This window comes from Brachycentrus maculatus, unplaced genomic scaffold (genome assembly GCF_059751285.1).
Source record: "Brachycentrus maculatus isolate JH-2025_06_01 unplaced genomic scaffold, ASM5975128v1 h1tg001083l, whole genome shotgun sequence".
Classification (NCBI taxonomy): domain Eukaryota; kingdom Metazoa; phylum Arthropoda; class Insecta; order Trichoptera; family Brachycentridae; genus Brachycentrus; species Brachycentrus maculatus.
In genome coordinates this window covers 136,593-160,070 of record NW_028281789.1, presented here as the reverse complement: position 1 = coordinate 160,070, position 23,478 = coordinate 136,593, and the positions used below count along the sequence as shown (strand labels likewise).

Below are 23,478 nucleotides of genomic sequence, written 5' to 3'. Positions count from 1 at the left end.
TATATATATATATATATATATATATATATATATATATATATATATATATATATATATATATATATATATATATATATATATATATATATATTATATATATATATATATATATATATATATATATATATATATATATATATATATATATATATATATGTATTATATTGTTGGGTGGACTGAACCCAGACATCGATTTGTTTGTTTGAAGTGTGCCTGTAATGATCGTTTCGTATTGATATTAAACATTCCTTCCTGTATTGGAATTTTAAACAAAACAACGAGAAAAAATCCTATCCGTCTAGTCAAAACAACAGCGGTGTTTACAAAACGCAACAATAATAATCGGAAGCTGTATACTCGTATATTGATGAATAACACGATAAAATGCAACGTCTGCGTTATGCGTTATCTGCATAATTTTGCCTTGAAAATGCAATTTGCAATTATAAAATATTAATAACATCATTATGCAACTTTTCTCTGTGAATCTTACCGCTCTTTTATTATATGATTTCATGTTACTTTTAACTAAGATAACACTGGTTCTTCAATATACATATATTATATCACTCGACACGGGATATTGAATTAAAAAAACCGAATTATATAATACAACGACTTCTTTGAAAGAAGTCATTTTGTTATTCTGTTTTTTATTTAGATTATTTTAAGCTTATCAGTCCGTAAGTCGCTCACTCCTTTCAACGCGTCATAAATTTAAAAAAAACTTGATTTTTTAGGAGATCGTTTTTAAAGTTTAAAAATATAAAAGAATGTATTAAAAATAAATATCAAGGCACATATTGAACTTATTACTATGCACCAGATCTTTTTAGGTAGAACCTGAATGTTTTTACTCCATTTGAAAAATATTAAGTATATTAAAAAAAAATATAAAACAATACCCTTTCTTCAAAATGCAAAAACATCACTTTCTGCCCTGTAGCGGATAAATATTAAGTTAAAAATATGCCTCTTTTGCTAGGATATAGTTAATTTTCTGGGCATTCCGAAAACATGCACAACCGAAAATTGTCGATTTTTGATATATGTCGTTGATAAAAGGAGTGAGCGAAGCGTGCAATGCTTGGATGAAACGATGTATAACAGATGTTTGAATGGTGATATAAGGTAAAAATAAAAGGCTGAGATGAGCATTATCGATAAAATTAAGAAAGGTGTGTTGATATGGTTTGGGTATGTGAATCGAATGATTGATGAAAGAAAAGTAAAACAAATTTATCAGGCGAATGTACATAATTGGTAATAGAAACAGAACAGGATCGAAAAAAACTTGGCACGATCGAGTGTTTCAATTACTTACGCATGAAAAATGCAAGGCTTAGATAAGCGTTATTGATAAAATAAAGATAGGTGTGTTGAGATGGTTTGGGCATGTGAATCGAATAAGTGAAGAAATAACAGTTAAACAAATTGAGGCGAACGTGGTTGGTGTTAGAAGCAGAGCAAAATCGAAGTAAACTTGGTATTATCAAATATGTCAAATATTTTTACTAGTTTTCTGGTCAGGAGTCATGTGGAATAATCGGCGGGTATGTATGAGGATATGCATTTAATGTGGAGGAGACAAAGATTGTTAGCAAAGACAGATCGGTATGGCTTTCTAGCCTCTCTACCTACTTCTGCTTCCCAGCTGCGTGATATTTGGTTTCTTTTAGTTAGACTAAATAAATTAACTGGTCGAATTACAAGCTAAAATAATAAAAAATTAAATGATATTTTCTGGCGTTTCTCAAGTATGTGATTATAATCCAGGAATCTCATACTAATATAAAAGTTTCTGCTTAATAAAAGGCTTCTTTTCATCTCACCAATAGATGTTTCTATTGAAGTTCTTGTGATTCAAGAACAACGTTTCTAAATTAGTTCATATATATAGAACTTCCAAGAATATGACTAGTGTAGTTGTCAATAATGGGTACAATTGGTGAATGTTACACGTGTGCAAAGTGATCACTTTAATCAGCCTAAGACGGTTGTTCACAGCCTAAGACTTCCATATTCTTCTTCATCTTTGATGAGATGTCAAAAAAATAGTTAGTCTTTTTTAGTGTATATAATATTCTGTATTTTAATATATTAGAAGACACAAGACACATTTTTATTGGTTTATAAAAATATAATATAAAACGACATTATATGCTCATACATATATCTGGTGGTTTGATTTGAATTTTATGAATTTTATGGTAGGATAATTGCAAGTACATTTATGAAATTATTTTAAATTTGACAGATTAAAAATATCTGTCGTTATTATTTATCAAACCATATCAGTATGTTTTTATTTTATTTTATTATTTAAAAAAGTATTTTTATTTTATGATATTATTTATTATCTTTTTATGCAACATATTTTTTTGTGATTTACTTTTTTCTGTGTAGGTACCTAAAATACCATTGGTTCTACAATATTTTTATTCACTTATTTTAAAAAAATGTTTACTTACATATTCAATGAAACATGCATTTGTAAGTATTTTACGGTACATATATTTAAATAATGAGTTACCTCTCTCATAGAGAATCCAGTGTTTAGGGAGGAGTTCATTTTACAAAGTTAATTGACAAAAAATTAAAAATCAAATAGATAGAGTGATTAGTAGATTTAAAATAAAATTTTATGGTGTATTAAGTAATTATAAAATTATATTTTATATATAAAATTCAAGATATTAATCCGTTTTAAGTCTAGTACGTATCCATCCCCGAAAAAAGACATGGAGTTTGTCGAAATCGGTTTGAATAATGTTACAAAAAAGGCCATTTTATTTTGCCTTTTAAATTTTTGTAAATATGTCTTTTGCTAACTAATTAACAGAGTACCTAATTATCACGCCGCTTCTCCACAGGGGTAGGTAGAGAGAATGAAACGCCACACTTATCTATCCTTGCAAACAATATTCGCCACATGCATCTCCTTATACATACCTCCGATTATTCCAACTCCTGACCTAATCACATCTTGCAAAGTTTTCCTCGGTCTTAGGGCGTTTGTGCACTACACGGGATTTTACCTTTCCGGTACTTGAGTTAGCGTTTTAAAACGAAGATTGGCGTGGATTGACTTGTGCTTTTGTCCATCTTTCTTCGGATCGGTGCTCTTGATCGGTGGGTGAATACACTGTGTCGTAGTCGCTTTTATTAAAATTCCGGGTAGTGCACAAGCCCCCTCAGTCTGTTTTTTTATTTCCAACTAATTCACCTCATAAATTTATTTACTATTCTTTCTTCACTCATTCGATTCACATGTCTAAACTGTATTACCAAATCTTTCTTAATTTTATCGATAATGCTTATCTCAGCCTTGCATTCCTTCCTTATACCACCATTAAAACATTTATCTTACATCATTTAATCATGTCTTTCGCTTGTTTCAGAATCATAGCTTGGAATAAAATCACAAAATTAAATTTATGTATCAAAGATCTAAAAAAACGGAAAATATATTACCGATGTTAACGAAACCCGATTTCCCGAAGCAAACCAAAGTGACATTTAGGTGATTTTGAAGTTTATTAAAAGTGAGTGAAATTGGGACTGAAAATGACCCCCTTCTTAGAACAAAAAGAGGGAGTGAAACAAAAAGAAGAAGAAGCTAATGGGGTGGCTGTCGGAGATCCTGATGATGACGTAGACGATCCGGAAGTGATGGAGCAGACAGATGATGACCATTCAGATAAGACAACGCAATACCTGGCAGCAGGCATAGGTAAGATGTCGAAACATATTAATATTGATCCGGCAGTTATATTGTGGAAAAAATAATTCAAAAATTTTCATGTAAATAAAACTGGTCTAAGAATACAAACCGTAGAACGGGGCTACTTGAACTTTGATTTGTTACTTGAGCCCAGTACAAAAAAAGATTTAAATCTGCATTTGGTCTACAATAATGAACGTATCGACATGATTCATTGTCACGATACTTCGATCGATTTTTTTTGTACTGGGCTCAAGTAACACATCAAAGTTCAAGTAGCCCCGTTCTACGGTAAGTAAAGCGATTAATAAAGACTCACGCATAGTAAATAACCAACAAAATTTTACTTTGAGTCCACAAAAATATTCCCATTGTGATTTATATATATATATATATATATATATATATATATATATATATATATATATATATATATATATATATATATATATATATATATATATATATATATATATATATATATATATATATATATATATATATATATATATATATATATATATATATATATATATATATATATATATATTTATATATATAAATAAAAATATGATTAAATGTATTAAAACTAAATATCACGCCATTTATTGAACTTTTTACTATGCAACAGATCTTTCTCCAACAGGTTTTTTCTCCATTTGAAAAATATTTGGTATATTTAACAAAATAATTAAACAAAACCTTTTCTTCAAAATGCAAAAAACGACATTTTCTGCCCTGTAGCGGGTAAATATGTTTAAAATATGCCGCTTTTGCTGGGATAAAGTTCATTTTCTGGGCATTCTAAAAACATGTGCAACTAAAAATGTACGGTTTTTGATATATGGCGTTGTTGAAAAGAGTGAGCGATGTATAAATTATAATAATAATCGATAATTTTGGCACTGAAACGAATTGTATCGAACATTAACAATAGTTTAATGACCACTTTCAGTGACTATTGGAGCTTTTTCGGCTGGAACCTTTCTATCATGGACGTCTACAGCCTTACCGCTATTGCAGTCTGGTCTAAGGGTGAGCTTTTATTATGATGTTGCTTGGTATTTCTTTGCCTATATTACCACCATATTTGCCGCATAAATTTGTTTTACTTTTCTTACTTCACTCATTCGAATCACATGTCCTAACTATCTTTACACACATTTCTTAATTTCATTATTATTGATTCGGCATTAACTTTGTGGTATTATGACAAGATAATTTTTTTTTAAATTAAACATTTGAATAAACCACGTTTATGATTTTTATTTATATATACGACTAGTTTCGAAAACGACAGACGTTTTCATCTTCTGGTACATATATTGTGTGTTTTAATTTGCACCAGAAGATGAAAACATCTGTCGTTTTTGAAACTAGTCGTATATATAAATAAAACTCATTAAAGTGGTTTATTCAAGTGTTTAATTCTAATTTCATCGATAATATTTATCACAGCCTTGCATTCTTTCCTTATATCACCATTCGAACATCTATCACACATTGTTTTGTTGCACATTCGTCTGAGAATAAAAATATTATTTTAATATAATATTATGTTAATGGTATGTTGACAATGCTGTGTCTATAGTAGAAAAGACCTGCAGGCGCCTAGTGACATAAGTGTTCAATTTGTGGAAGTAAAGTGACTAACATATGAATTCTGACATATCTAAGGTTTCAGTTTACGGAAGAGATAAATGCATGACGTTTAATCGAAATTGCTTATCTCAGTGTTGCATTTTTCCTTTTATCACCATTTGAACACCTATCATATATGTTTTTACCGCACTGAAGAATCACATTCCGACTGCATTTAATTTTCTTTCATCCTTCTTTTCAGCGTCATGTTTTATTTATTTATTTATTAATTTCAAAACATATTACAAACATAAGTCATATATACATCTAATATTCCCGATGAGTAATTTCTATTTATCATTTTGGGACATGGGATTAAGGTTAACAAGACTGGAACACAAATAATAAAGTAACAAAAAAAGTTTTTTTTTAAATTACCAAAACAAATACTAATACATGGCAAAATATAAAAACGATAAACAGGTATAATAAATAGGCACGCGAAGCATATTTAAAAGAAATAAATGAGAATAACAGAAGGTAAGAAGCATATTTTAAATAAACAAATGAGAAAATATAACAAATGAGAAAATTTAAAAAACATAAGGTAAAATCAAAATAAGAAAGTATGACTTATCACTAGATATATCGCTCACTCCTTTCAAGAACGTCACAAATCAAAAATCGTCAATTTTCAGTTGTGCATGTTTTCGGAATGCCAGCAAAAGAGATATATTTTTAACTTAATATTTACAGGGCAAAAAATGTTGTTTTTGCATTTTGAAAAAAATGTATTGTTTAATTATTTTTTTTAATAAACTGAATATTTTTCAAATGGAGAAAAAACTTTCAGGTTTTACCTTAAAAAAATCTGTTACACAGTAAAATATTCAATAAGTGCCTTGATATTTATTTTGAATACATTGTGTTATATTTTTAAACTTTAAAAACGTTCTCCTGAAAAATCAAGTTTTTTGATTTATGACGTTCTTAAAAGGAGTGAGCGATATATCTTTCCATAAAGTACCTTCTCAGATCATTAATTTTGGATCCCCGAATGGGTTTTATTTAATATTTGTCACGCAGCTGGTTAAATTACATCCACACATTGGGGTTGGAACCAGATTTCCATTGTGTACTGCCAGTTTAGCTTTATTTTTTTCTTACTTTTTAGATATCGTCATACGAGAGTTCATGGATCGCTTCCCTTTTGAACCTTGGAGCGTTCTTCGGAGCGATTCCAACTGGGCTCATAGCAGAAAGGTTCGGAAGAAAGAAAACGTTGCTGAGCTTAGCACTGCCGATGGTTGTATCCTGGCTACTGATTGCCCTCAGGTGACTTTTCCAACCAAATCTCAATTTCAATTAACTCATTTTGTTCAACTAACTTTTTTAATGTAACTGCAGATAGTTGGTAAAATTCCATATTGAATTGTTGGGTAATATATCCAAAATTAAACAAGGTTTATTGGATTGAATTCCACATTTATTTATGTATATGTTAATACTTGACGCGTTTCGTCTTATAAAGACATTATCAAACACTCAAATACATACATAATACATGTTTTATATTATCCACTGACACTTCGTGATGGAATTGCATTTTAATATATTATTAGATTAAAAACCAATATTTTTAGCTTTTCCACTTTATTTTTAATAGATTTATATTATCCACTGACACTTCGTGATGGAATTGCATTTTTAATTTATTATTAGATTAAAACCAATATTTTTAGCTTTTCCACTTTTTTATTTGACCAGCGACCGGGTTTCGTCGTTACCGACATCATCAGACTGGACCAGTCTGATGATGTCGGTAACGACGAAACCCGGTCGCTGGTCAAATAAAAAAGTGGAAAAGCTAAAAATATTGGTTTTAATCTAATAACACTTTATTTTTATTTGACCAGCGACCGGGTTTCGTTGTTACCGACATCATCAGACTGGTCCATCCAGACATCCAGTCTGATAATGTCGGTAACGACGAAACCCGGTCTCTGGTCAAATAAAAATAAAGTGGAAAAGCTAAAAATATTGGTTTTTAATCTAATAATATATCATAATACATGTGTTTGATAATGTCTAAATAAGACGAAACGCGTCACGTATTAACATATACATAAATAAAAGTAGAATTCAATCCAATAAACCTTGTTTAATTTTGGATATATTGCCCAACAATTAAACTAACTAACTAACTTACGATCACGCCGCTTCCCCGCAAGGGTAGGCAGAGAGAATAAAGCGCTATACCACCCTATCTTTGCAAAAATTCTATACCTCTTCCACGTTCATACATATCCTCTGATTAATCCGACTCCTGACCTAACCACTTTCAAGCATTTGAAATTCTGGATGGTGACAAGGTTTTCTCGGTCTTCCTCTGCTTCTTTTTCCATCTGTTTTTATTAAACCGTTCATTCCTCACTCATACGTTCCACACGTTCAAACCACCTCAACACACCTATCTTAATTTTGTCAATAATATTTATCTTAGCCTTGCATTATTTCCTTATTTCCTTGTATTGTATACAATATATTGTAGTCGTACAGGAGAAAGTGACCAACTGACAAAATGTAAAATGTTCAGGAATGCCATTTAACCGTATTAAAAACAAGGAAATAATGATTCGCGATTGTGATTATTTTTGTGTGAAAAGAGATGTTTATCAATATTGAAATAAGGAAATATTATTTTAGAATTTTTTTATCCTAAAGTTTTTTAAATAACTTAAAGCAGTTAATCACTTTTTCCAGGCATTAATCTGGGAAAAATGCAGATAGTCACTTTTGATTCGTAGAATAAGATTGGAAACGTTAGTGACAGATACAAAATTTTAATTCAAAGCATTTTATTTTATTAATTTAAAATAGGAAAGGAACTTTTTTTTGGAAAATAAACTAGCTGGTAACCAAACATATTTTTTTCCATAACATAACATTTTTTTTTATTAAATAAACAAAAAGTAAAGAAGTATTATTCTGGCTCAGATTCAGAATCTAAGTTTGGTTCTGGTGCTCTGTCTTCTTTATTGCTGACAGAAAGTGATCTGCACCACCCATACTACATGTATTCCCGTGGAATTGCACCAGTATCACACAGTTTCAGCAAATCTTTCTTCTTTTTATTAGTACTTCTTTGTAAAAATAATTTAATGTTAGAGAAATTACTGGAAATCCTCGCCCAAATACTGACAGGATTTTAAAATCTTCGTTATACGAATGCTAATACATATTTTTTCCTTGTGTAGTGAGCTCATATCGCAAGCATTTATGAGTAATTTGCAGCCATGAAATAATTTCGCTGTCTTCATTTTTATCGGGTTTTTGTCATGTTTTTGGCATGTGATTTGAGATCTGTGTATACCTCCGTGGTGTAATGGTAAGTGTGTTTAGCTGCCGTTCTGGAGGACCCGGGTTCACAACATTTTGAGTGTGTCCAAATACTTGTTCACAAAATCTGGATCATCTCCAACTACAGGAGTTATTTTAATTTTATTTTTTGACATCTCATCAAAGATGAGATTCCAAGAATTTGAGTAGTGTGGTTGTCAATAATGGGTAGAATTGGTGAATGTTACACGTATGTAAAGTGATCACTTAAACCAGCCTATGACGGTCGTCAGCCCCTGTAAATACACAGACTTCTTCATCTTTGATGAGATGTCAAAAAATGATATAAATATAGCCACCTCCATAGTGTAGTGGTTACCACGCTTGGCTTCCATGCCTGATGTCCCGGGTTCGATTCCTAGGTGAACAAAATGAAAAGAGGTGTTTTTTCACTCTTATATTTATTTTATGTTACCCTGGACTGTATGACAGGTAACTGAAGCGTAATACTAATCACCTTGTCTTTTTATAATTAACGATCAACTTAATTTGCATTGCATCAATTTGGTTAAGTGCCCTATGCATTATCGGGTGCGGACGAGGGTAAAACGGAAGACATTTTGTAGGTTTGTCGTAAACTATATAGTATTATTGAGTTGTGAACTAAACTCGACCCCTTTCAAATTCGTTTGAAATAGGGCAACCCACAATACGGGGTTAATTATCCCTTTGTTTTATATAAGGGTAGATAGTATCGGAAACTTTACATTAAACTCTACGTCAACGTTTATTATATTTTCAATATCAATGACACAAATTTTTAAGTTTATCACTTCATTTTTGTCAAAATTACTAACAATTAAATATAATATGATACTTGGGCTTGCAAAAATGATTTAAAAATATTACAAAATAAACAACATATATAAAATAAGGGCCAAATATACGATAAATCGCAACTTTATTCTCTAAACTCAGGTAACATTTGACGTATTGGATTTTATCTTAAAACACCGTTTTTGTATTGAAAAAATAAGTTTTACCTCAAAATAAATATATGATTTTAAAAAGAAAAATTTTTGAAAGGCAAGGAACTTAATAAAATTCAATACAATTAAAAAAAAACGTATATATTCTATAAACAGTTAAATTTCAATAAAGGAGTATTTTATGAAAAAACAATCGTGTGCGAAAACACGTCAGACCTCTTGCGTGTCGTCCGCGTTATGAATTTCAACGTTCGAGATCTCGGGCTTAAAACTAACTAACTATCCAAACATCCCCTTTACCGTAGGGGTAGGCAGAGGGAATAGAACGTCATACTATTCTGTCATTGAAAACATTCTTCACCTCTTCAAATCATGTATTTTCTCATACATATTGATTAATATGACTCCTGGCCTGACCGCTACCGTACTAGCAATCCGCTGTAAACACCCAAATAAGCTCCCATGCACACATTTTTATTTACAATCTGATCAAACCGTCATAAATTCTATTCCCTACATTCACCCTTTATCCACTTATTTACAATGGTTTTAATGAGGATATTTTTTTTTTTAAAGGTATTTTTAACGTGTGGATCATCTCCAATAAGGAGTTTTTATACACTTTTTTAACATCTCAACATAGATGAAGACGAATATGGAAATATGGGCATTTATAAGGCTTATTTCATAGGCTTTCCTTCAAAAACATTTTTCACAAAAGCTTTCCTCATCCCAATATAGATAGCTTTTGTGAAATCACGCATACTTTCGTACGGGTTTGATCAGTATATCAAGAAGTATCAAAAATTTGTGAAGTGTGGTTGTCGATCATGGGAAAGTTGGTGAATGTAACACGTGTGTAAAGCGATCACTTAACGAACGAAACTCCCGTAAATCAGTCACTTTCAGACTTCTCAGCCTCAGACTTTCATATTCTTCTTCAGCTATGTTGAGATGTTTTGTTTTTTTTTTATTTGGTCAATTACAGATATATTACCTTCATACGAGTGCCTGAAAGAAAATACTTATTTAAATTCGTAGGACGGATCCCTTCAGGAAACGTGTGATAGTCGTTAGCTGAAACATTACTGTATTTTATTCTAGCTCTTTAAACGAGTATTACTATGGGTACAATTATAACGTGATAATATTATTATTTTGCTAGGTTTTTGGGTGTCGTCCAACATTGCTCGAATGTCTCTCAAGATTCTGGTGTCTCCCGAACTATTATTTTCTTAAAGACCTCTTCAACGTATCTGGTTTCCTGTTCCATTTATTTAAGTTCTCACTTTGTTTCTAGGTTAAAATGACGATGAAATGGAGTTCTATTTCGGAGAAATGGAAGAATATGGTTCGGCTTGTGTGGAATCTTGAGAATTTTAACAAAAGATAAAAAATTAAACTTAAAAGAATTCTTAAACGAATCACAAAATTTCATTAATTGATTCGGCAGTCTCTTTGTAGTAAAATCTATCCATTTTTAATTAATGTTTTACGAAGTAAATACCACGATTTCTTAAAATCTATTGTGACACCGTAAATGCATCAAAACACTTCTCACAGTAGATTTTAGGAAATAGTGGTATTTACTAAGTAAAACATTTGTTAAAAATTAATCACAAAATGTTTTATGAAGATTAAATAATGTTAAGCGCCCTTGAGGTAAACTTATGTTTTACGAACATGGTGCCATGTTAATTATTCAAAATAGCAATTTTAAATAATTTACATATTATTATAATAAAACCATTAACCGAGATTTTCGCCCACTGTATTCAAGGCACGTCTCTTCTTCAGGACAATATGAGCAACCTTAGCAATGTATATATATATATATATATAAATATATATATATATATATATACACACTTATACACATACACAAAAATAGATTAAGAATGATTAAGTTCCTACTTATTTGGAGGATGTGTATAACTAGATGTACGGATGTAAAGAAGGCTAGGAGTGACTGCAGGGAAACGTCATGATGGTAATAGTAATAGTAGCACACATCGCTCACTCCTTTCAAGAACGTCATAAATCAAAATACTTGACTTTTCAGGAGAACGTTTTTAAACTTTAAAAATATAATACATTGTATTAAAAATAAATATCAAGCCACTTACTAAACTTTTTACTTTTCAACAGATCTTTTTAGGTAAAACTTGAAGGTTTTTTCTCCATTTGAAAAATATTTAAAGTATTAAAAAAAATTTTTAAACAATACCTTTTCTTCAAAATGCAAAAACAACACTTTCTGCCCTGTAGCGGGTAAATATTAAGTTAAAAATATGGCTCTTTTGCTGGGATATAGTACATTTTCTGGGCATTCCGAAGACACGCACAACTGAAAATTGACGATTTTTGATTTATGACGTTCTTGAAAGGAGTGAGCGACATGTTTGTAAAATAGTATTTTAAATCCATGTAAATATGTGGGTCAAATTTTCGGCAAGGCTTCATACATTACACGCTGTGCAGAGGCTCTATGGGTTTACTCCACATCCTGAATTAAAAAGCCTTATTTACGCCACCTCTAACGGTAGTGTTCTCGTTCCGTAATCCTTCTGGCCAACGGGGTGGGTTTACCGACCAACCCCCGGAGTCAAGGGATGAAAACAAACTTTTGACAGCTTATTATTACGGGACAAACATAAACCACACATCGCTAATGGGATACCAGAAGTTGGTCGGCCAAATATTTGAATTTTTAATTAAAAATTGTTAACAACATTTTGAGATTGTCCAAATAAAATTAACTAACCATCACGCTGCTTCCCAGCAGGCGTAGGCGGCGACAATAAAATGCCACAGCACTCTGTCTTTGCAAACATTTAGCTTCTTCCACGTTCATGCATCTCCTCATACATGCCCGCCGATTATTTCGACTCCTAACCTTACCTGCTTTCAAGTATTTGCCATACCTGATGATTTGACGTTTGGACATGTGGAATGAATGAGTGAGGTAGAACGGTAAAAAAACTTTATGATGCGAATGTAGGTGGAAAAAAGAGCAGAGGAAGATCGAGAAAAACTTGTCACGATCAGGTTTATGGATTATAATCACACATATGAGAAACGCTAGAAAATATCATTTCCATTTTTATTATTTAAGCTTATAATTCGACCAGATAATTTATTTACAACATTTTGAGTGTGTTTAAATGCTTTTGATTTTGTGAACAAGTATTTGGACATACTCAAAATGTTGTTTGAAATACATAGTACGTAAATTAACAACTTCTTCAACTTTAGTCATTTGGTTTTTTTAAAGCATTTTCAAGATGTCATTACCTTAAAGCGCTGAGTCATGTATAATTAGCAAGATTTAGAAAGGGTCTCGATCTGAGGTGAAGAAAATGGATGACTAGAGAATTGTCGATAATGTCTGCCCTCGTACTGAATGGTTAGCGAGCTCGACTACTGTACTGAAGGTAGATCATAATAATAATAATAAATCCCCAATGGTGCATAGGGCACTGCATCACATAAACTCAGTGTTATCTTGATCGTTGACACATGAAGGTAAGGTGATCAGTCCTCCGCTTCCGGTACCAGTCCGAGGTAGCATTGAATAAATATTAGAGTGAAAGAATCACTTATATTTATTTTACTCCCCTGAGAATCAAACCTGGGACCTCCAGTACGGTAGCCGAGTTTGCTGACCATTACTCTATAGAGGCGGACTCATTTAATATACGGCGGAATATTTATAGTGATTTTAAAACAAAGTTATATTTTAATTATGAAAATGGAAAATCACAAAGTTAGTGCTTCAAATATAAATTAAAATAATATGGAAGTCTGGGTATTTACGGGGCTTTAATATAGAAGACTGGTTTTATGATAACATATAATTATATTTATTTTGTAATAATTATATTCCGCTCCGCCTCCGTAGTGTAATGGTCAGCACCCTCGGCTACCGTTCTGGAGGTCCCGGGTTCGATTCCTACGGGGGTTCAAATATATATTAGTGTTTTTTTCACTGTAATATTTATTCAATATCACCCTGGACTGGTACCTGAAGAGGAGGGCTGATCACCTATCATTCATGTGTAAACGATCAAGATAACACTGCGTTTATATGAAGCAGTGCCCTATGCACCATTGGGTGCGGATAAGGGTTTAAAAAATAATATTTAATTATTACTTGACTATAATTGTGATGCGGATAAGGGTTTTATTATTATTTTGATAATTATTATATTATTGTTATTATTGGAGATAATCCGGATTTGTGAACAAGTATATGGACATACTCAAAATGTTGTAAAAAATATTAATATAAAAATATCCTTGCTTCCAATCTCGCAACAAGTGCTCAAAACTCAGTTCAATTATTTAAGGAGTTTGGGTGGATCGTCTTTCTAAATTATGTTATTGGATAGATCCCTAAGGATAGCTAAGATAGTTGAGGGAATAATTTAGACAAGTCCCAACACAAGATACCACTCATCTGACTGTTTCACTATCGAAAAAAAACAAATGGTTTTCTATAAAGAATATAAAATTTGAACAAAAATGTAACTCCTAGTGGAGAAACCGAAATTTGTGAACAAGTATTTGGACATACAGTGGAACCTCGGTATACGTCCTTAATCTACTCCAGATCATGAGACTTATACTAAATAGGACAACCACATTTTTCAAATTTTTAGGTCTTCTATATATATTGATCTCATGACACAGTACATTTGAATTCATAACACCCATCTATGTTGAATTGAGAAAAGGTTTTATCTAGCAGAGACGCTTTTATTTGTAAGGATCTTGCAGCTAAACAGCTGGAGTCCTAGTAATAAATCTCGTGTATGGTAGCAGTATTTGTCCGCCTCCGTTGTGTAATGGTCAGCACGCTCGGCTACCGTTCTGGAGGTCCTAGGTTCGATTTCCAGGGGGGGTCAAATCAATATAAGTGATATTTTTTTACTGTAATATTTATTCAATATAACCCTGGACTGGTACCTGAAGCGGAGGAATGATCACCTTTCCTTCATGTGTAAACGATCAAGATAACACTGCGTTTATATGAAGCAGTGCCCTATGCACCACTGGGGTGCGGATAAGGGTTTTATTATTATTATTATGGTGGCAAAGCAAAGAGTTGGCAAAAAATAAGGATGAAAGTATTCTTCTTCTTCTTTTTCTAGATCCTAAGGATCATCTTGGGATGTTGACTCCCAGCTGTCTTTCCACCTTTTCGGAGGTCTGCCTGGGGGTCTGCATCCTTCAGGGATTCCTTGAAGAGCGATACGTGGAAGTCTGTGATCTGAAATTCTGTTTACATGATCATTCCAGTATCGCCTTCGTTGTCGTCCCCACCTCACGATATCCTCCGTCTCACACATGCTCCGGATGTCAGTATTTCTTACTCGGTCTCGCAATGTATGGATTGGAGAGTCTTCATCTCGGAAGTTCGAAGTCGATATTTTGTTCTAGAAGTATCTGCTCTTGCCTCAATCCCATAAGTGGCTTTTGGTCGAACACATGTTAAGAAGATAAAAAATAGAGCATAAATGTTAGCTTAGCAATGGGAACTGCGAGTTATACAAGACGGGTTCAAAACATTACTAAAATATCTAAAAGAAAAGAAAAATACTATTATACCATTAATCAAATAAAACAATATTCTTATAATTTATATTTGAAGCACTACTTTTGTGATCTTCCATTTTATAATTAAATTGTAACTTTGTTTTAAAATCACTGTAAATATTTTATTATAACTTAATTATAATATCTACCGGTTTCGAAGCCAACCGCTTCTTTATCAAGACTGATTAATACTAAAACACTGTACAATATTCAAAATATTTTGACGGTTAGGTAAAGAAGCGTAGTGTTTTAGTATTAATCAGTCTTGATAAAGAAGCGATTAGCTTTAGTATTAATCAGTCTTGATAAAGAAGCGGTTTGCTTCGAAACCGGTAGACATTATGATTAAGTTACAATAAAATATTTAAAGTGATTTTAAAACAAAGTAACATTTAAATCATAAAACAATAAACCTTAAGTGTAAGTCCCTCTCCAAGCACAAGAGCTCAGTCTCTTTTTTGGAAAGGAACAGCGAAACTAAAATTATAAGATTGCCATATGAACAAATGTATAGAAATTGTATCAATAAATGTTACCCTATTAAATAAATAAAAAAAATAAAAAAATGCTAAAACATTGATTATGACTCGACACAAAGGGTTTTAGCTTACATTTATGAGTTTTTATAAAAGCATTACGTATTTTATCTTACATATATCTCTCACTCCTTTCAACAACTTAATATATCAAAAAACTTGATTTTTCAGGAGATCGTTTTTAATGTATAAAAATATAATAAAACGTATTAAAAAAAATATCAAGCCATATATTAAACGTTTTACTATGCAACAGATCTTTTAAGGCAAAACCTGAAGTTTTTTTCTCCATTTGAAAAATATTTAGTATAATTAACAAAATAATTTAACAATACCTTTTCTTCAAAATGCAAAAACAACACTTTCTGCCCTGAAGCGGGTAAATATTAAGTTTAAAATATGCCATTTTTGCTGGGATATAGTACATTTTCTGGGCATTCCAAAAACATGCACAACTGAAAATTTACGATTTTTGATTTATGACGTTGTTGTAAGAAGTGAGCGATAGTATGTTAGCTAAAAAAACATTGGTATGAAAATGTAGAAAAAAAAATAATGGCAAAAATGAATGTGAAAAGGCTTTTAGGAAATATGTCGAACGCCGGAAGTGGAATGTGTCATGATGCTTGATGTACTCACATATTCGTATCGAAGCAGAACGAAAATGGAAAAATAAACTTAAATAACAAAAAAACTAAAAAAAATTGTAGAAAATATGTTATTTTGTTGCAACAAAAGTTTTTTTCATATATTATTTATTTATTTAATTAGCTATACCCATCCGAGCGTTACTTTGGCTCGGTTTTATGAGAAAAAATAAATTTAAGAAAATAGAAAACACACTTTTCTTAACAGTCTATCACCGCATTGTCAGCATACAATTTTTTCCTCATATTATATTTTTCCCTCAAATAGAGTATGACGCCTCTGGTAAGACGTCTATAGTATAATATTTAAGTTTTGTACTGACATTTCTTGGTGGAACTGCATTTTATAGAATAAAATAACAACTATGTAATTTTTTCCACATTAATTTTATTTGACCAGCAACCTGGTTTTGTCGTAACCGACATAATCAGACTGGTCTATAGTATATGTTTGTCTATACCGATCTGTAGTATATATTTGTCTAAACATATTTCCACTTCAGCAAATCCGTGTAATGTTTATTTTAAACTCAGAATTTTAAAGTTTCAGTTCAATTTAAATTCACCTTTTTACAGTACCATAACTTTGCTTTTGCTTCTTATTCAACAGAAAATCATTTTCCTTGCACACATTATACACCTTTGTCACCAGCTTCATTAGGTCTTCTCTGCCTTCAGCGCACAGAATAACCAGCATCCAATTTTCCCCCATATGTTCACCTCATAAAGAGTATTTTTCCTCTGTTGAGAGATATGTAATATGTGTTTGTCTATATATTTCCATTTCAGCACATCCGTATACTGTTTCTACGTGGGCCGATTTGTAGGCGGTATGGCCGTGGGCGCCCTGTCGGTAGCTGTGCCACCCTACGTGGCCGAGCTGGCGCAGCCCACCGTGAGGGCGGCCCTGGCGCACTGCTCTCAGTTGCAGCTCACGGCTGGCATCTTGGCAGGGTACATTGCAGGTAATAAAAGCCAATCAAATTTCCGGTTAAAAATGAAAGATAGTTTTAAAATTACTACTGTCTTTTCTTGAATGTTTTCCGCAGATACTTTGTGGCACATTTTATAAACATTATAAAATGAGATAACTTTGCTATAACCACTTTTTTATTGAAACAATTCAACCTACCGGTTTCATCAAGAACCTTGTCATCATCAGGGTTTATATTAATTCAAAAACATTAAAAATATTTTAATACTTTCACCATAAAAACTTCCACACACTCCGTAAAAATCCTAAATGTTAGGATTTTTACGATTATTACATTTAGGATTTTTACGAAGTTTTTTGGTGAGAGTATTATAATGTTTTTAATGTTTTTGAATTAATAAAAACCCTGATGATGACAAGGTTCTTGTTGAAAAATTAAATGTTAAATGTTAAATTGTATCAATTAAAAAAGTGGTTATAACAAAGTTATTTCATTTTATAAAGTTTACTACGGTCTGTTTATATTTATTTTACCTCTGATTTATTTAAATTCATATTTATTTTATTTTATTTTATTTATGTTCATATTTACTTTACCGCTGATTTATATTTGCAAAAAAAAACATAACAACTAGAGGTGAAATAACTGTAGATTGACTGTACTTTATGTCATGTCTTTATCTTGTATCCGATATTCGACAGCGGTTTCCCTCTTGGATTCTTGCTCTTGGACTTTTTTTTTTATGAGAGTTGCATTTATTACTTAACTTGTTATTATGTAGAGGGTTTAAAGATCATTAAATGGATTTTTTTTCTTCCAACTTGATTAAGAGGTTTAATATTCTCAACAGTATTAATATTTAAAGCATTTACTTTGTGGTTAGTCATTATTACTTGTTTATTTTTTTACAAAAATGTTAATAATATAAGTATAAAGCCACTCACCGAGATTTTTATGTCTACCGGTTTTGAGACGTACCCGTCTCTTCGTCAGGAAAATCACTACTACAGCATGCAAACAATACCACCCTTCACCACCATAGCACCATTTACACACTTAAAACTACACAAAATGTTAAACACACGCGATTTTTGGTCGACCCGAAGACCAACATGCACTTAAGGTTTCAGCACAAACATGCGTTACGAGCCGAAGTTAAACATGCACGAGGTTAAACGTTAAGAGTTAAACGAAGAGAACATTTTTGTAAAAAAATAAATAAGTAAAGAGGTTTATATTTAATCAGTGTTGGAAACAGGAAGGATGATCTAGTGTGGACCAATCAGGAACATCTCAAAATTTGCTTATTGCTGTGAAGAAACCACGCAAAACTCCTCAGGAGAATCTGGACTATTGTCCGTCGTCAACAAATTAACCGATCCTCTAGAAGAGGGTTCGGCATTTTGTGTCCTAGCTTGGTTTATGGTGTCAATATCCTTCACTATTTTTTATCATACCACTTTTCGTGGCAGTTCCTTATGAACTATCACGGATTTCCTCTTGGACTTCTATAGTTGTCTGTTGGACACGTCTCTTTTCCAGTACAGGTATACTACTTTCTTATAGACATCATAGCCATCTTGTCAACATGAGAAATAAATGCCCTTTTATTTCTTTTCCATTAAAGCCAGACCGATACACAGCAACGCCTGGTCGGTTAGAGCAAATAAATAATATAAAATTACTCTAAAGCAGGATATAAAAGAACTCCAACATAAGTTAAGTTTTCAAATATGTATCCAAAAGCGATTCATTTTTATTAACCTCGAATATGACGCGGAGTGGAAAATAAGTGGATATCCATGTCGAATAAAAACGGTTTTTTAGTGCGTAAAACTATAAAATCGGTTTCCAAAGCCATCTGGAAGTCTCAGAACGAATACTCAATCAAAAGATATTGGAAATGTATTGTTTTTATGGGATTTTCACATTGATTTTTTGACAACCCCTTTCAAAACTAGACGGGATGTTTTTTGAAGATAACCGTATATTTCAGAATATGAAAAAACGGGAATCTACATCATTGAAAAATTCTGTCTCCGAAATAATAGTATACAACTATGTGAGGTAAATTTTATAACTACATAATATCGCTCACTCCTTTCAACGCCGTCATAAATAAAAAAAACATGATTTTTCAGGAGATCGTTTTAAAAGTTTAAAATATAATGAAATATATTAAAAATAAATATCAAGCCACTTATTAAACTTTTTACTGTGAAACAGATCTTTTTAGGTAAAACCTGAATGTTTTTTTTCCGTTTGAAAAATATCAAGTTTATTTAAAAAATAATTAAACAATACCTTTTCTTCAAAATGCAAAAACAACGCTTTCTGCCCTGTAGCGGGTAAATATTAAGTTTAAAATATGCCGCTTTTGCTGGGATACACTTTCTGAGTATTCCGAACACATGTACAGTTGAAAATTGACGATATTTGATATATGACGTTGTTGAAAGGAGCGAGCTTTATATTATATTCTTCAATACGTAGGTTATATTCTCTTCCAGTTTTCTTTCATATACGAGATTAGGTGTTTTCAAATATTTATTCATTTATTTAGAACATTTCCATATAACAATCATATGTATGACCAGCTTGGTCAAAATTTTGTTAAAAATATAAAATTAAATTACACAGTCCATAAATAATAAATATTTGGGTTGTATTTTACGAAAATGCCCGTTAAAATTATCAACAATTATTTCCTTTTTTTATATATATTTAAACTCCTCGAATTCATTTTCATTTGAAGAGAATAAGACTTATAATTTTTTAATGGCTGGATTGAGCGATTACTTTATATTTTGTGTACTAGGTAATTCCGAAATATTTATCCATTCATTTTTTTATTATTTTTATTTAGGACTTTTTTAAAATGTATAGTTATTGTTCAATAAAGATTTCAGTCATTTTATTTTGTTAGAATCTCAAAAGATGTCGCTTTATGTGAAAGGTTCATTACTATGTTTGCTGGAGTTTTACATATCATGGGCATAATGATGAATGTTCAAAAAATGTTTATAAAACTAAGATGGATTCCAAGCAATAACAGGTTTTAATCACTAATAATACTCAGACTATCATTTTCTCATTCTTAAAAATTTTGCAAAGTTTGTTTTGAGATACCTACCTATAAGGCGTATTAAAACAAGCTATGCAATCTTCATAAAAAAGAGTCACTAAGCTGAGAGAATAGAACGCCACACCAATCTGTCTTTATACACAATTATCGTCGCTTTCATATTCATGAATCTCTTCACATTAACATGCTCACAGATTATTTTAAATTCTTATCCAACCACTTTCATTTGAAATACTTAATCATGCTGAATTTTCCTAGGTCTTCCTCTGCTATTCTTTCCAATGACTTTTGCCTCAAACATTTATTTAATTTTTTTTATTCACTCGTTCGATTCACACGCCTAAAGCATAAATGATTTGAAAGCTAATAGTTACTGTTATTTTTATTTCCAGGTTTAGTGCAAGATGTGACAATTTTGTCCTTGATATGCACTGCCTTCCCCGCTGTGTACTTCCTGGGGTTCCTGTTCATGCCCGAGTCCCCAGTGTACCTCATGTCGCAAGGCAAGACGGAAGAAGCGCGAAACAGTCTCATCTACCTCCGAGGAGCCGGATGCGACATCGACGAAGAACTCAAGTCGATCAAGAACTACATCAAGGAATCCATATCCAAGGAAGGAACCTTCAAAGATCTGATAGCAACGAGGTCCAATATCAAAGCCCTGTTTATTGCATTTGCCTTGATGATCTTCCAGCAGTTGACAGGGATTACAGCCATCATTTTCTTCTTAGGGCAGATCTTTAGAAGCGTGGGAATCAAAGAATACTCTACTATAATTGTTGGTCTCACCCAAGTCGTGTCGACTTATTTGTCTGCGATGTTCTTCATGTCTTCCGGGAGAAGACCGATGTTGATAATTTCGAATTTGATCATGGGAATAAGCATGGGTTCTTTAGGAGTATATTTTCATTTAAATGCCATGGTCGATGATACCAAAGGGGTCTGGGTTCCAATCCTGTGCTTGTCGATATTTGTGAGTTTCTATTCTGTTGGCGTTGGTCCAATCCCATGGTTGATGCTGAGAGAGTTATTTCCTATTAACATCAAGCGCAGAGCAACAGCTATTTCGGCTGGTTTAAATTGGTTCATGGCATTTTTGGTGACGGCTTTGTTTAACAATACGGTTGATAAGATTGGGATTGGATGGGTTTTGTGTGATTTTGGAATTATCTGCGGAATCGCTGCTGTTTTTGTATATTTCATTGTTCCTGAAACTAAAGGAAAGACTATTGTACACATTCACAATGAATTGAGTAGAAAGAGGGGAGTGAGACGACACAGGCATATTATTGAGATAGAGACTGTCTCAGTTTCATCGAAATAGGGTTTATCAACGAATTCATATGGAGCCATTTTTTTTCATAAATTTACATGCGAGAAGAGTACCCCTTGCAATTCATACGTTGAAATAACCATACTTAACAGTCGTTTTTTAGTATGTCAGGATACATGTACATACGTATACATATTTATATTTTATTGCATTTATCTTAACTTATTTTTTGCATCTCACCAATAGATGTCTCTAATGAAGATCTAGTGATTCAAGAATAATGTTTTGAAATTGGTTCGTATATCTAAAAGTTCCAAGAATTTGAGTAGTGTGGTTGTCAATAATGGGTAGAATTGGTGAATGTTACACGTGTGTAAAAATATCACTTAAACCAGCCTATGACGGTCGTCAGACCCGTTGATACCCAGTCATTTATATTCTTCTTCATCTTTGATGAGGTGTCAAAAAATAATATTATTTTTTGTATTCATTTGATTTTTTGTATTTTTTTTAAATAAAAGGGAAAATAATTTTGTCTAATATTTATTTACTCATTTTATTTCCCAAAGTAACCAAATAAATTGAGATGCAAAAATACTCGTATAATATCGCTCACTCCTTTCAAGAACGTCATAAATCAAAATTTGTCAATTTTCAGTTGTGCATGTTTTCGGAATGCCCAGAAAATGTACTATATCCCAGCAAAAGAGGCATATTTTTAACTTAATATTTACCCGCTACAGAGCAAAAAATGTTGTTTTTGCATTTTTATGAAAATGTATTGTTTAATATTTTTTAAAACAAACTAAATATTTTTTAAATGGAGAAAAAACCTTCAAGTTTTACCTTAAAAATCTGTTGCACAGTAAAACGTTCAATAAGTGGCTTAATATTTATTTTTAATATATTTTCATACTTTAAAAACGTTCTCCTGAAAAATCATGTTTTTTGATTTATGACGTTCTTGAAAGGAGCGAGCGATATGTCAATAACTAATTTCTTTCCACGTATCCTTAACACAATATGGAGTTCCGGTTTCAGCTATAATGTATGGAAGTGAAGCATGTATTATAGATGTTCAAATGGTGATGTATGCATGACTGTGTGATGAGGTGGTTTGGACATGTGAATCTAATGAGTGAAGAAAAAACAGTAAAATTAATTTATGAGGCAAACGTGGTTGGCGATAAAAGCAGAAGAAGACCGAGGAAAACTTGACATAATCGAAAAGCAGGAAAAATCGGCGGGTACGTATATGGAAATGCATAAATACGGAAAAGGCGACGATCGTTTTTAAAGATATATTGATGAGTCGTTCTAATCTCTCTGATAACCCCTGCATAAGTTAGTTTTTACAAAATTTGTTTTCACCTAACGTAGCTCGTATCCATCCCCAAAGAAGACAAGGCCTTTTTTTGAAACCGGTTGTAATTGAACCAAAAATTGTTTAAAACGAAGTTTACATTGCATTAATTTTTTTAACCCTTTTCCGCACTGGTTGTAGGGTGCAGTTGTTATCTTGATCGTTAATTGCACGAAGGCAAGGGAAGCTATCATAAAATCATTAAATACTTTAGCCCTGTGCTTTGTGTACCAGTCTAGGGTGATATTTAATAAATATGAGAGAGAAAATCACCCATATTTATTATTTCCCCCCATAGGATTCGAACGGGGGACCTCCAGCACGGTAGCCAAACGCGCTGACCACTATATGAACATTGATTTAATACTTATGTATCATACTTATTGCACTGTTTTGCATTATTTGAAA

At 32.0% G+C, this 23,478-nt stretch overlaps 1 protein-coding gene across 1 annotated transcript; it reads left to right on the top strand.

Annotated features, from left to right (window-relative positions):
- Positions 1 to 3,401: 3,401 nt before the first annotated feature.
- LOC148299558 (facilitated trehalose transporter Tret1-like) lies at positions 3,402 to 22,304 on the top strand. Its single transcript, XM_088275942.1, has 5 exons — positions 3,402 to 3,733; positions 4,680 to 4,759; positions 6,480 to 6,640; positions 17,204 to 17,379; positions 20,827 to 22,304. The coding sequence occupies exons 1-5, from the start codon at positions 3,568 to 3,570 to the stop codon at positions 21,756 to 21,758; spliced, it is 1,515 nt and encodes a 504-aa protein (XP_088132068.1). The 5' UTR covers positions 3,402 to 3,567; the 3' UTR covers positions 21,759 to 22,304.
- The last annotated feature ends 1,174 nt before the right edge of the window (positions 22,305 to 23,478 follow it).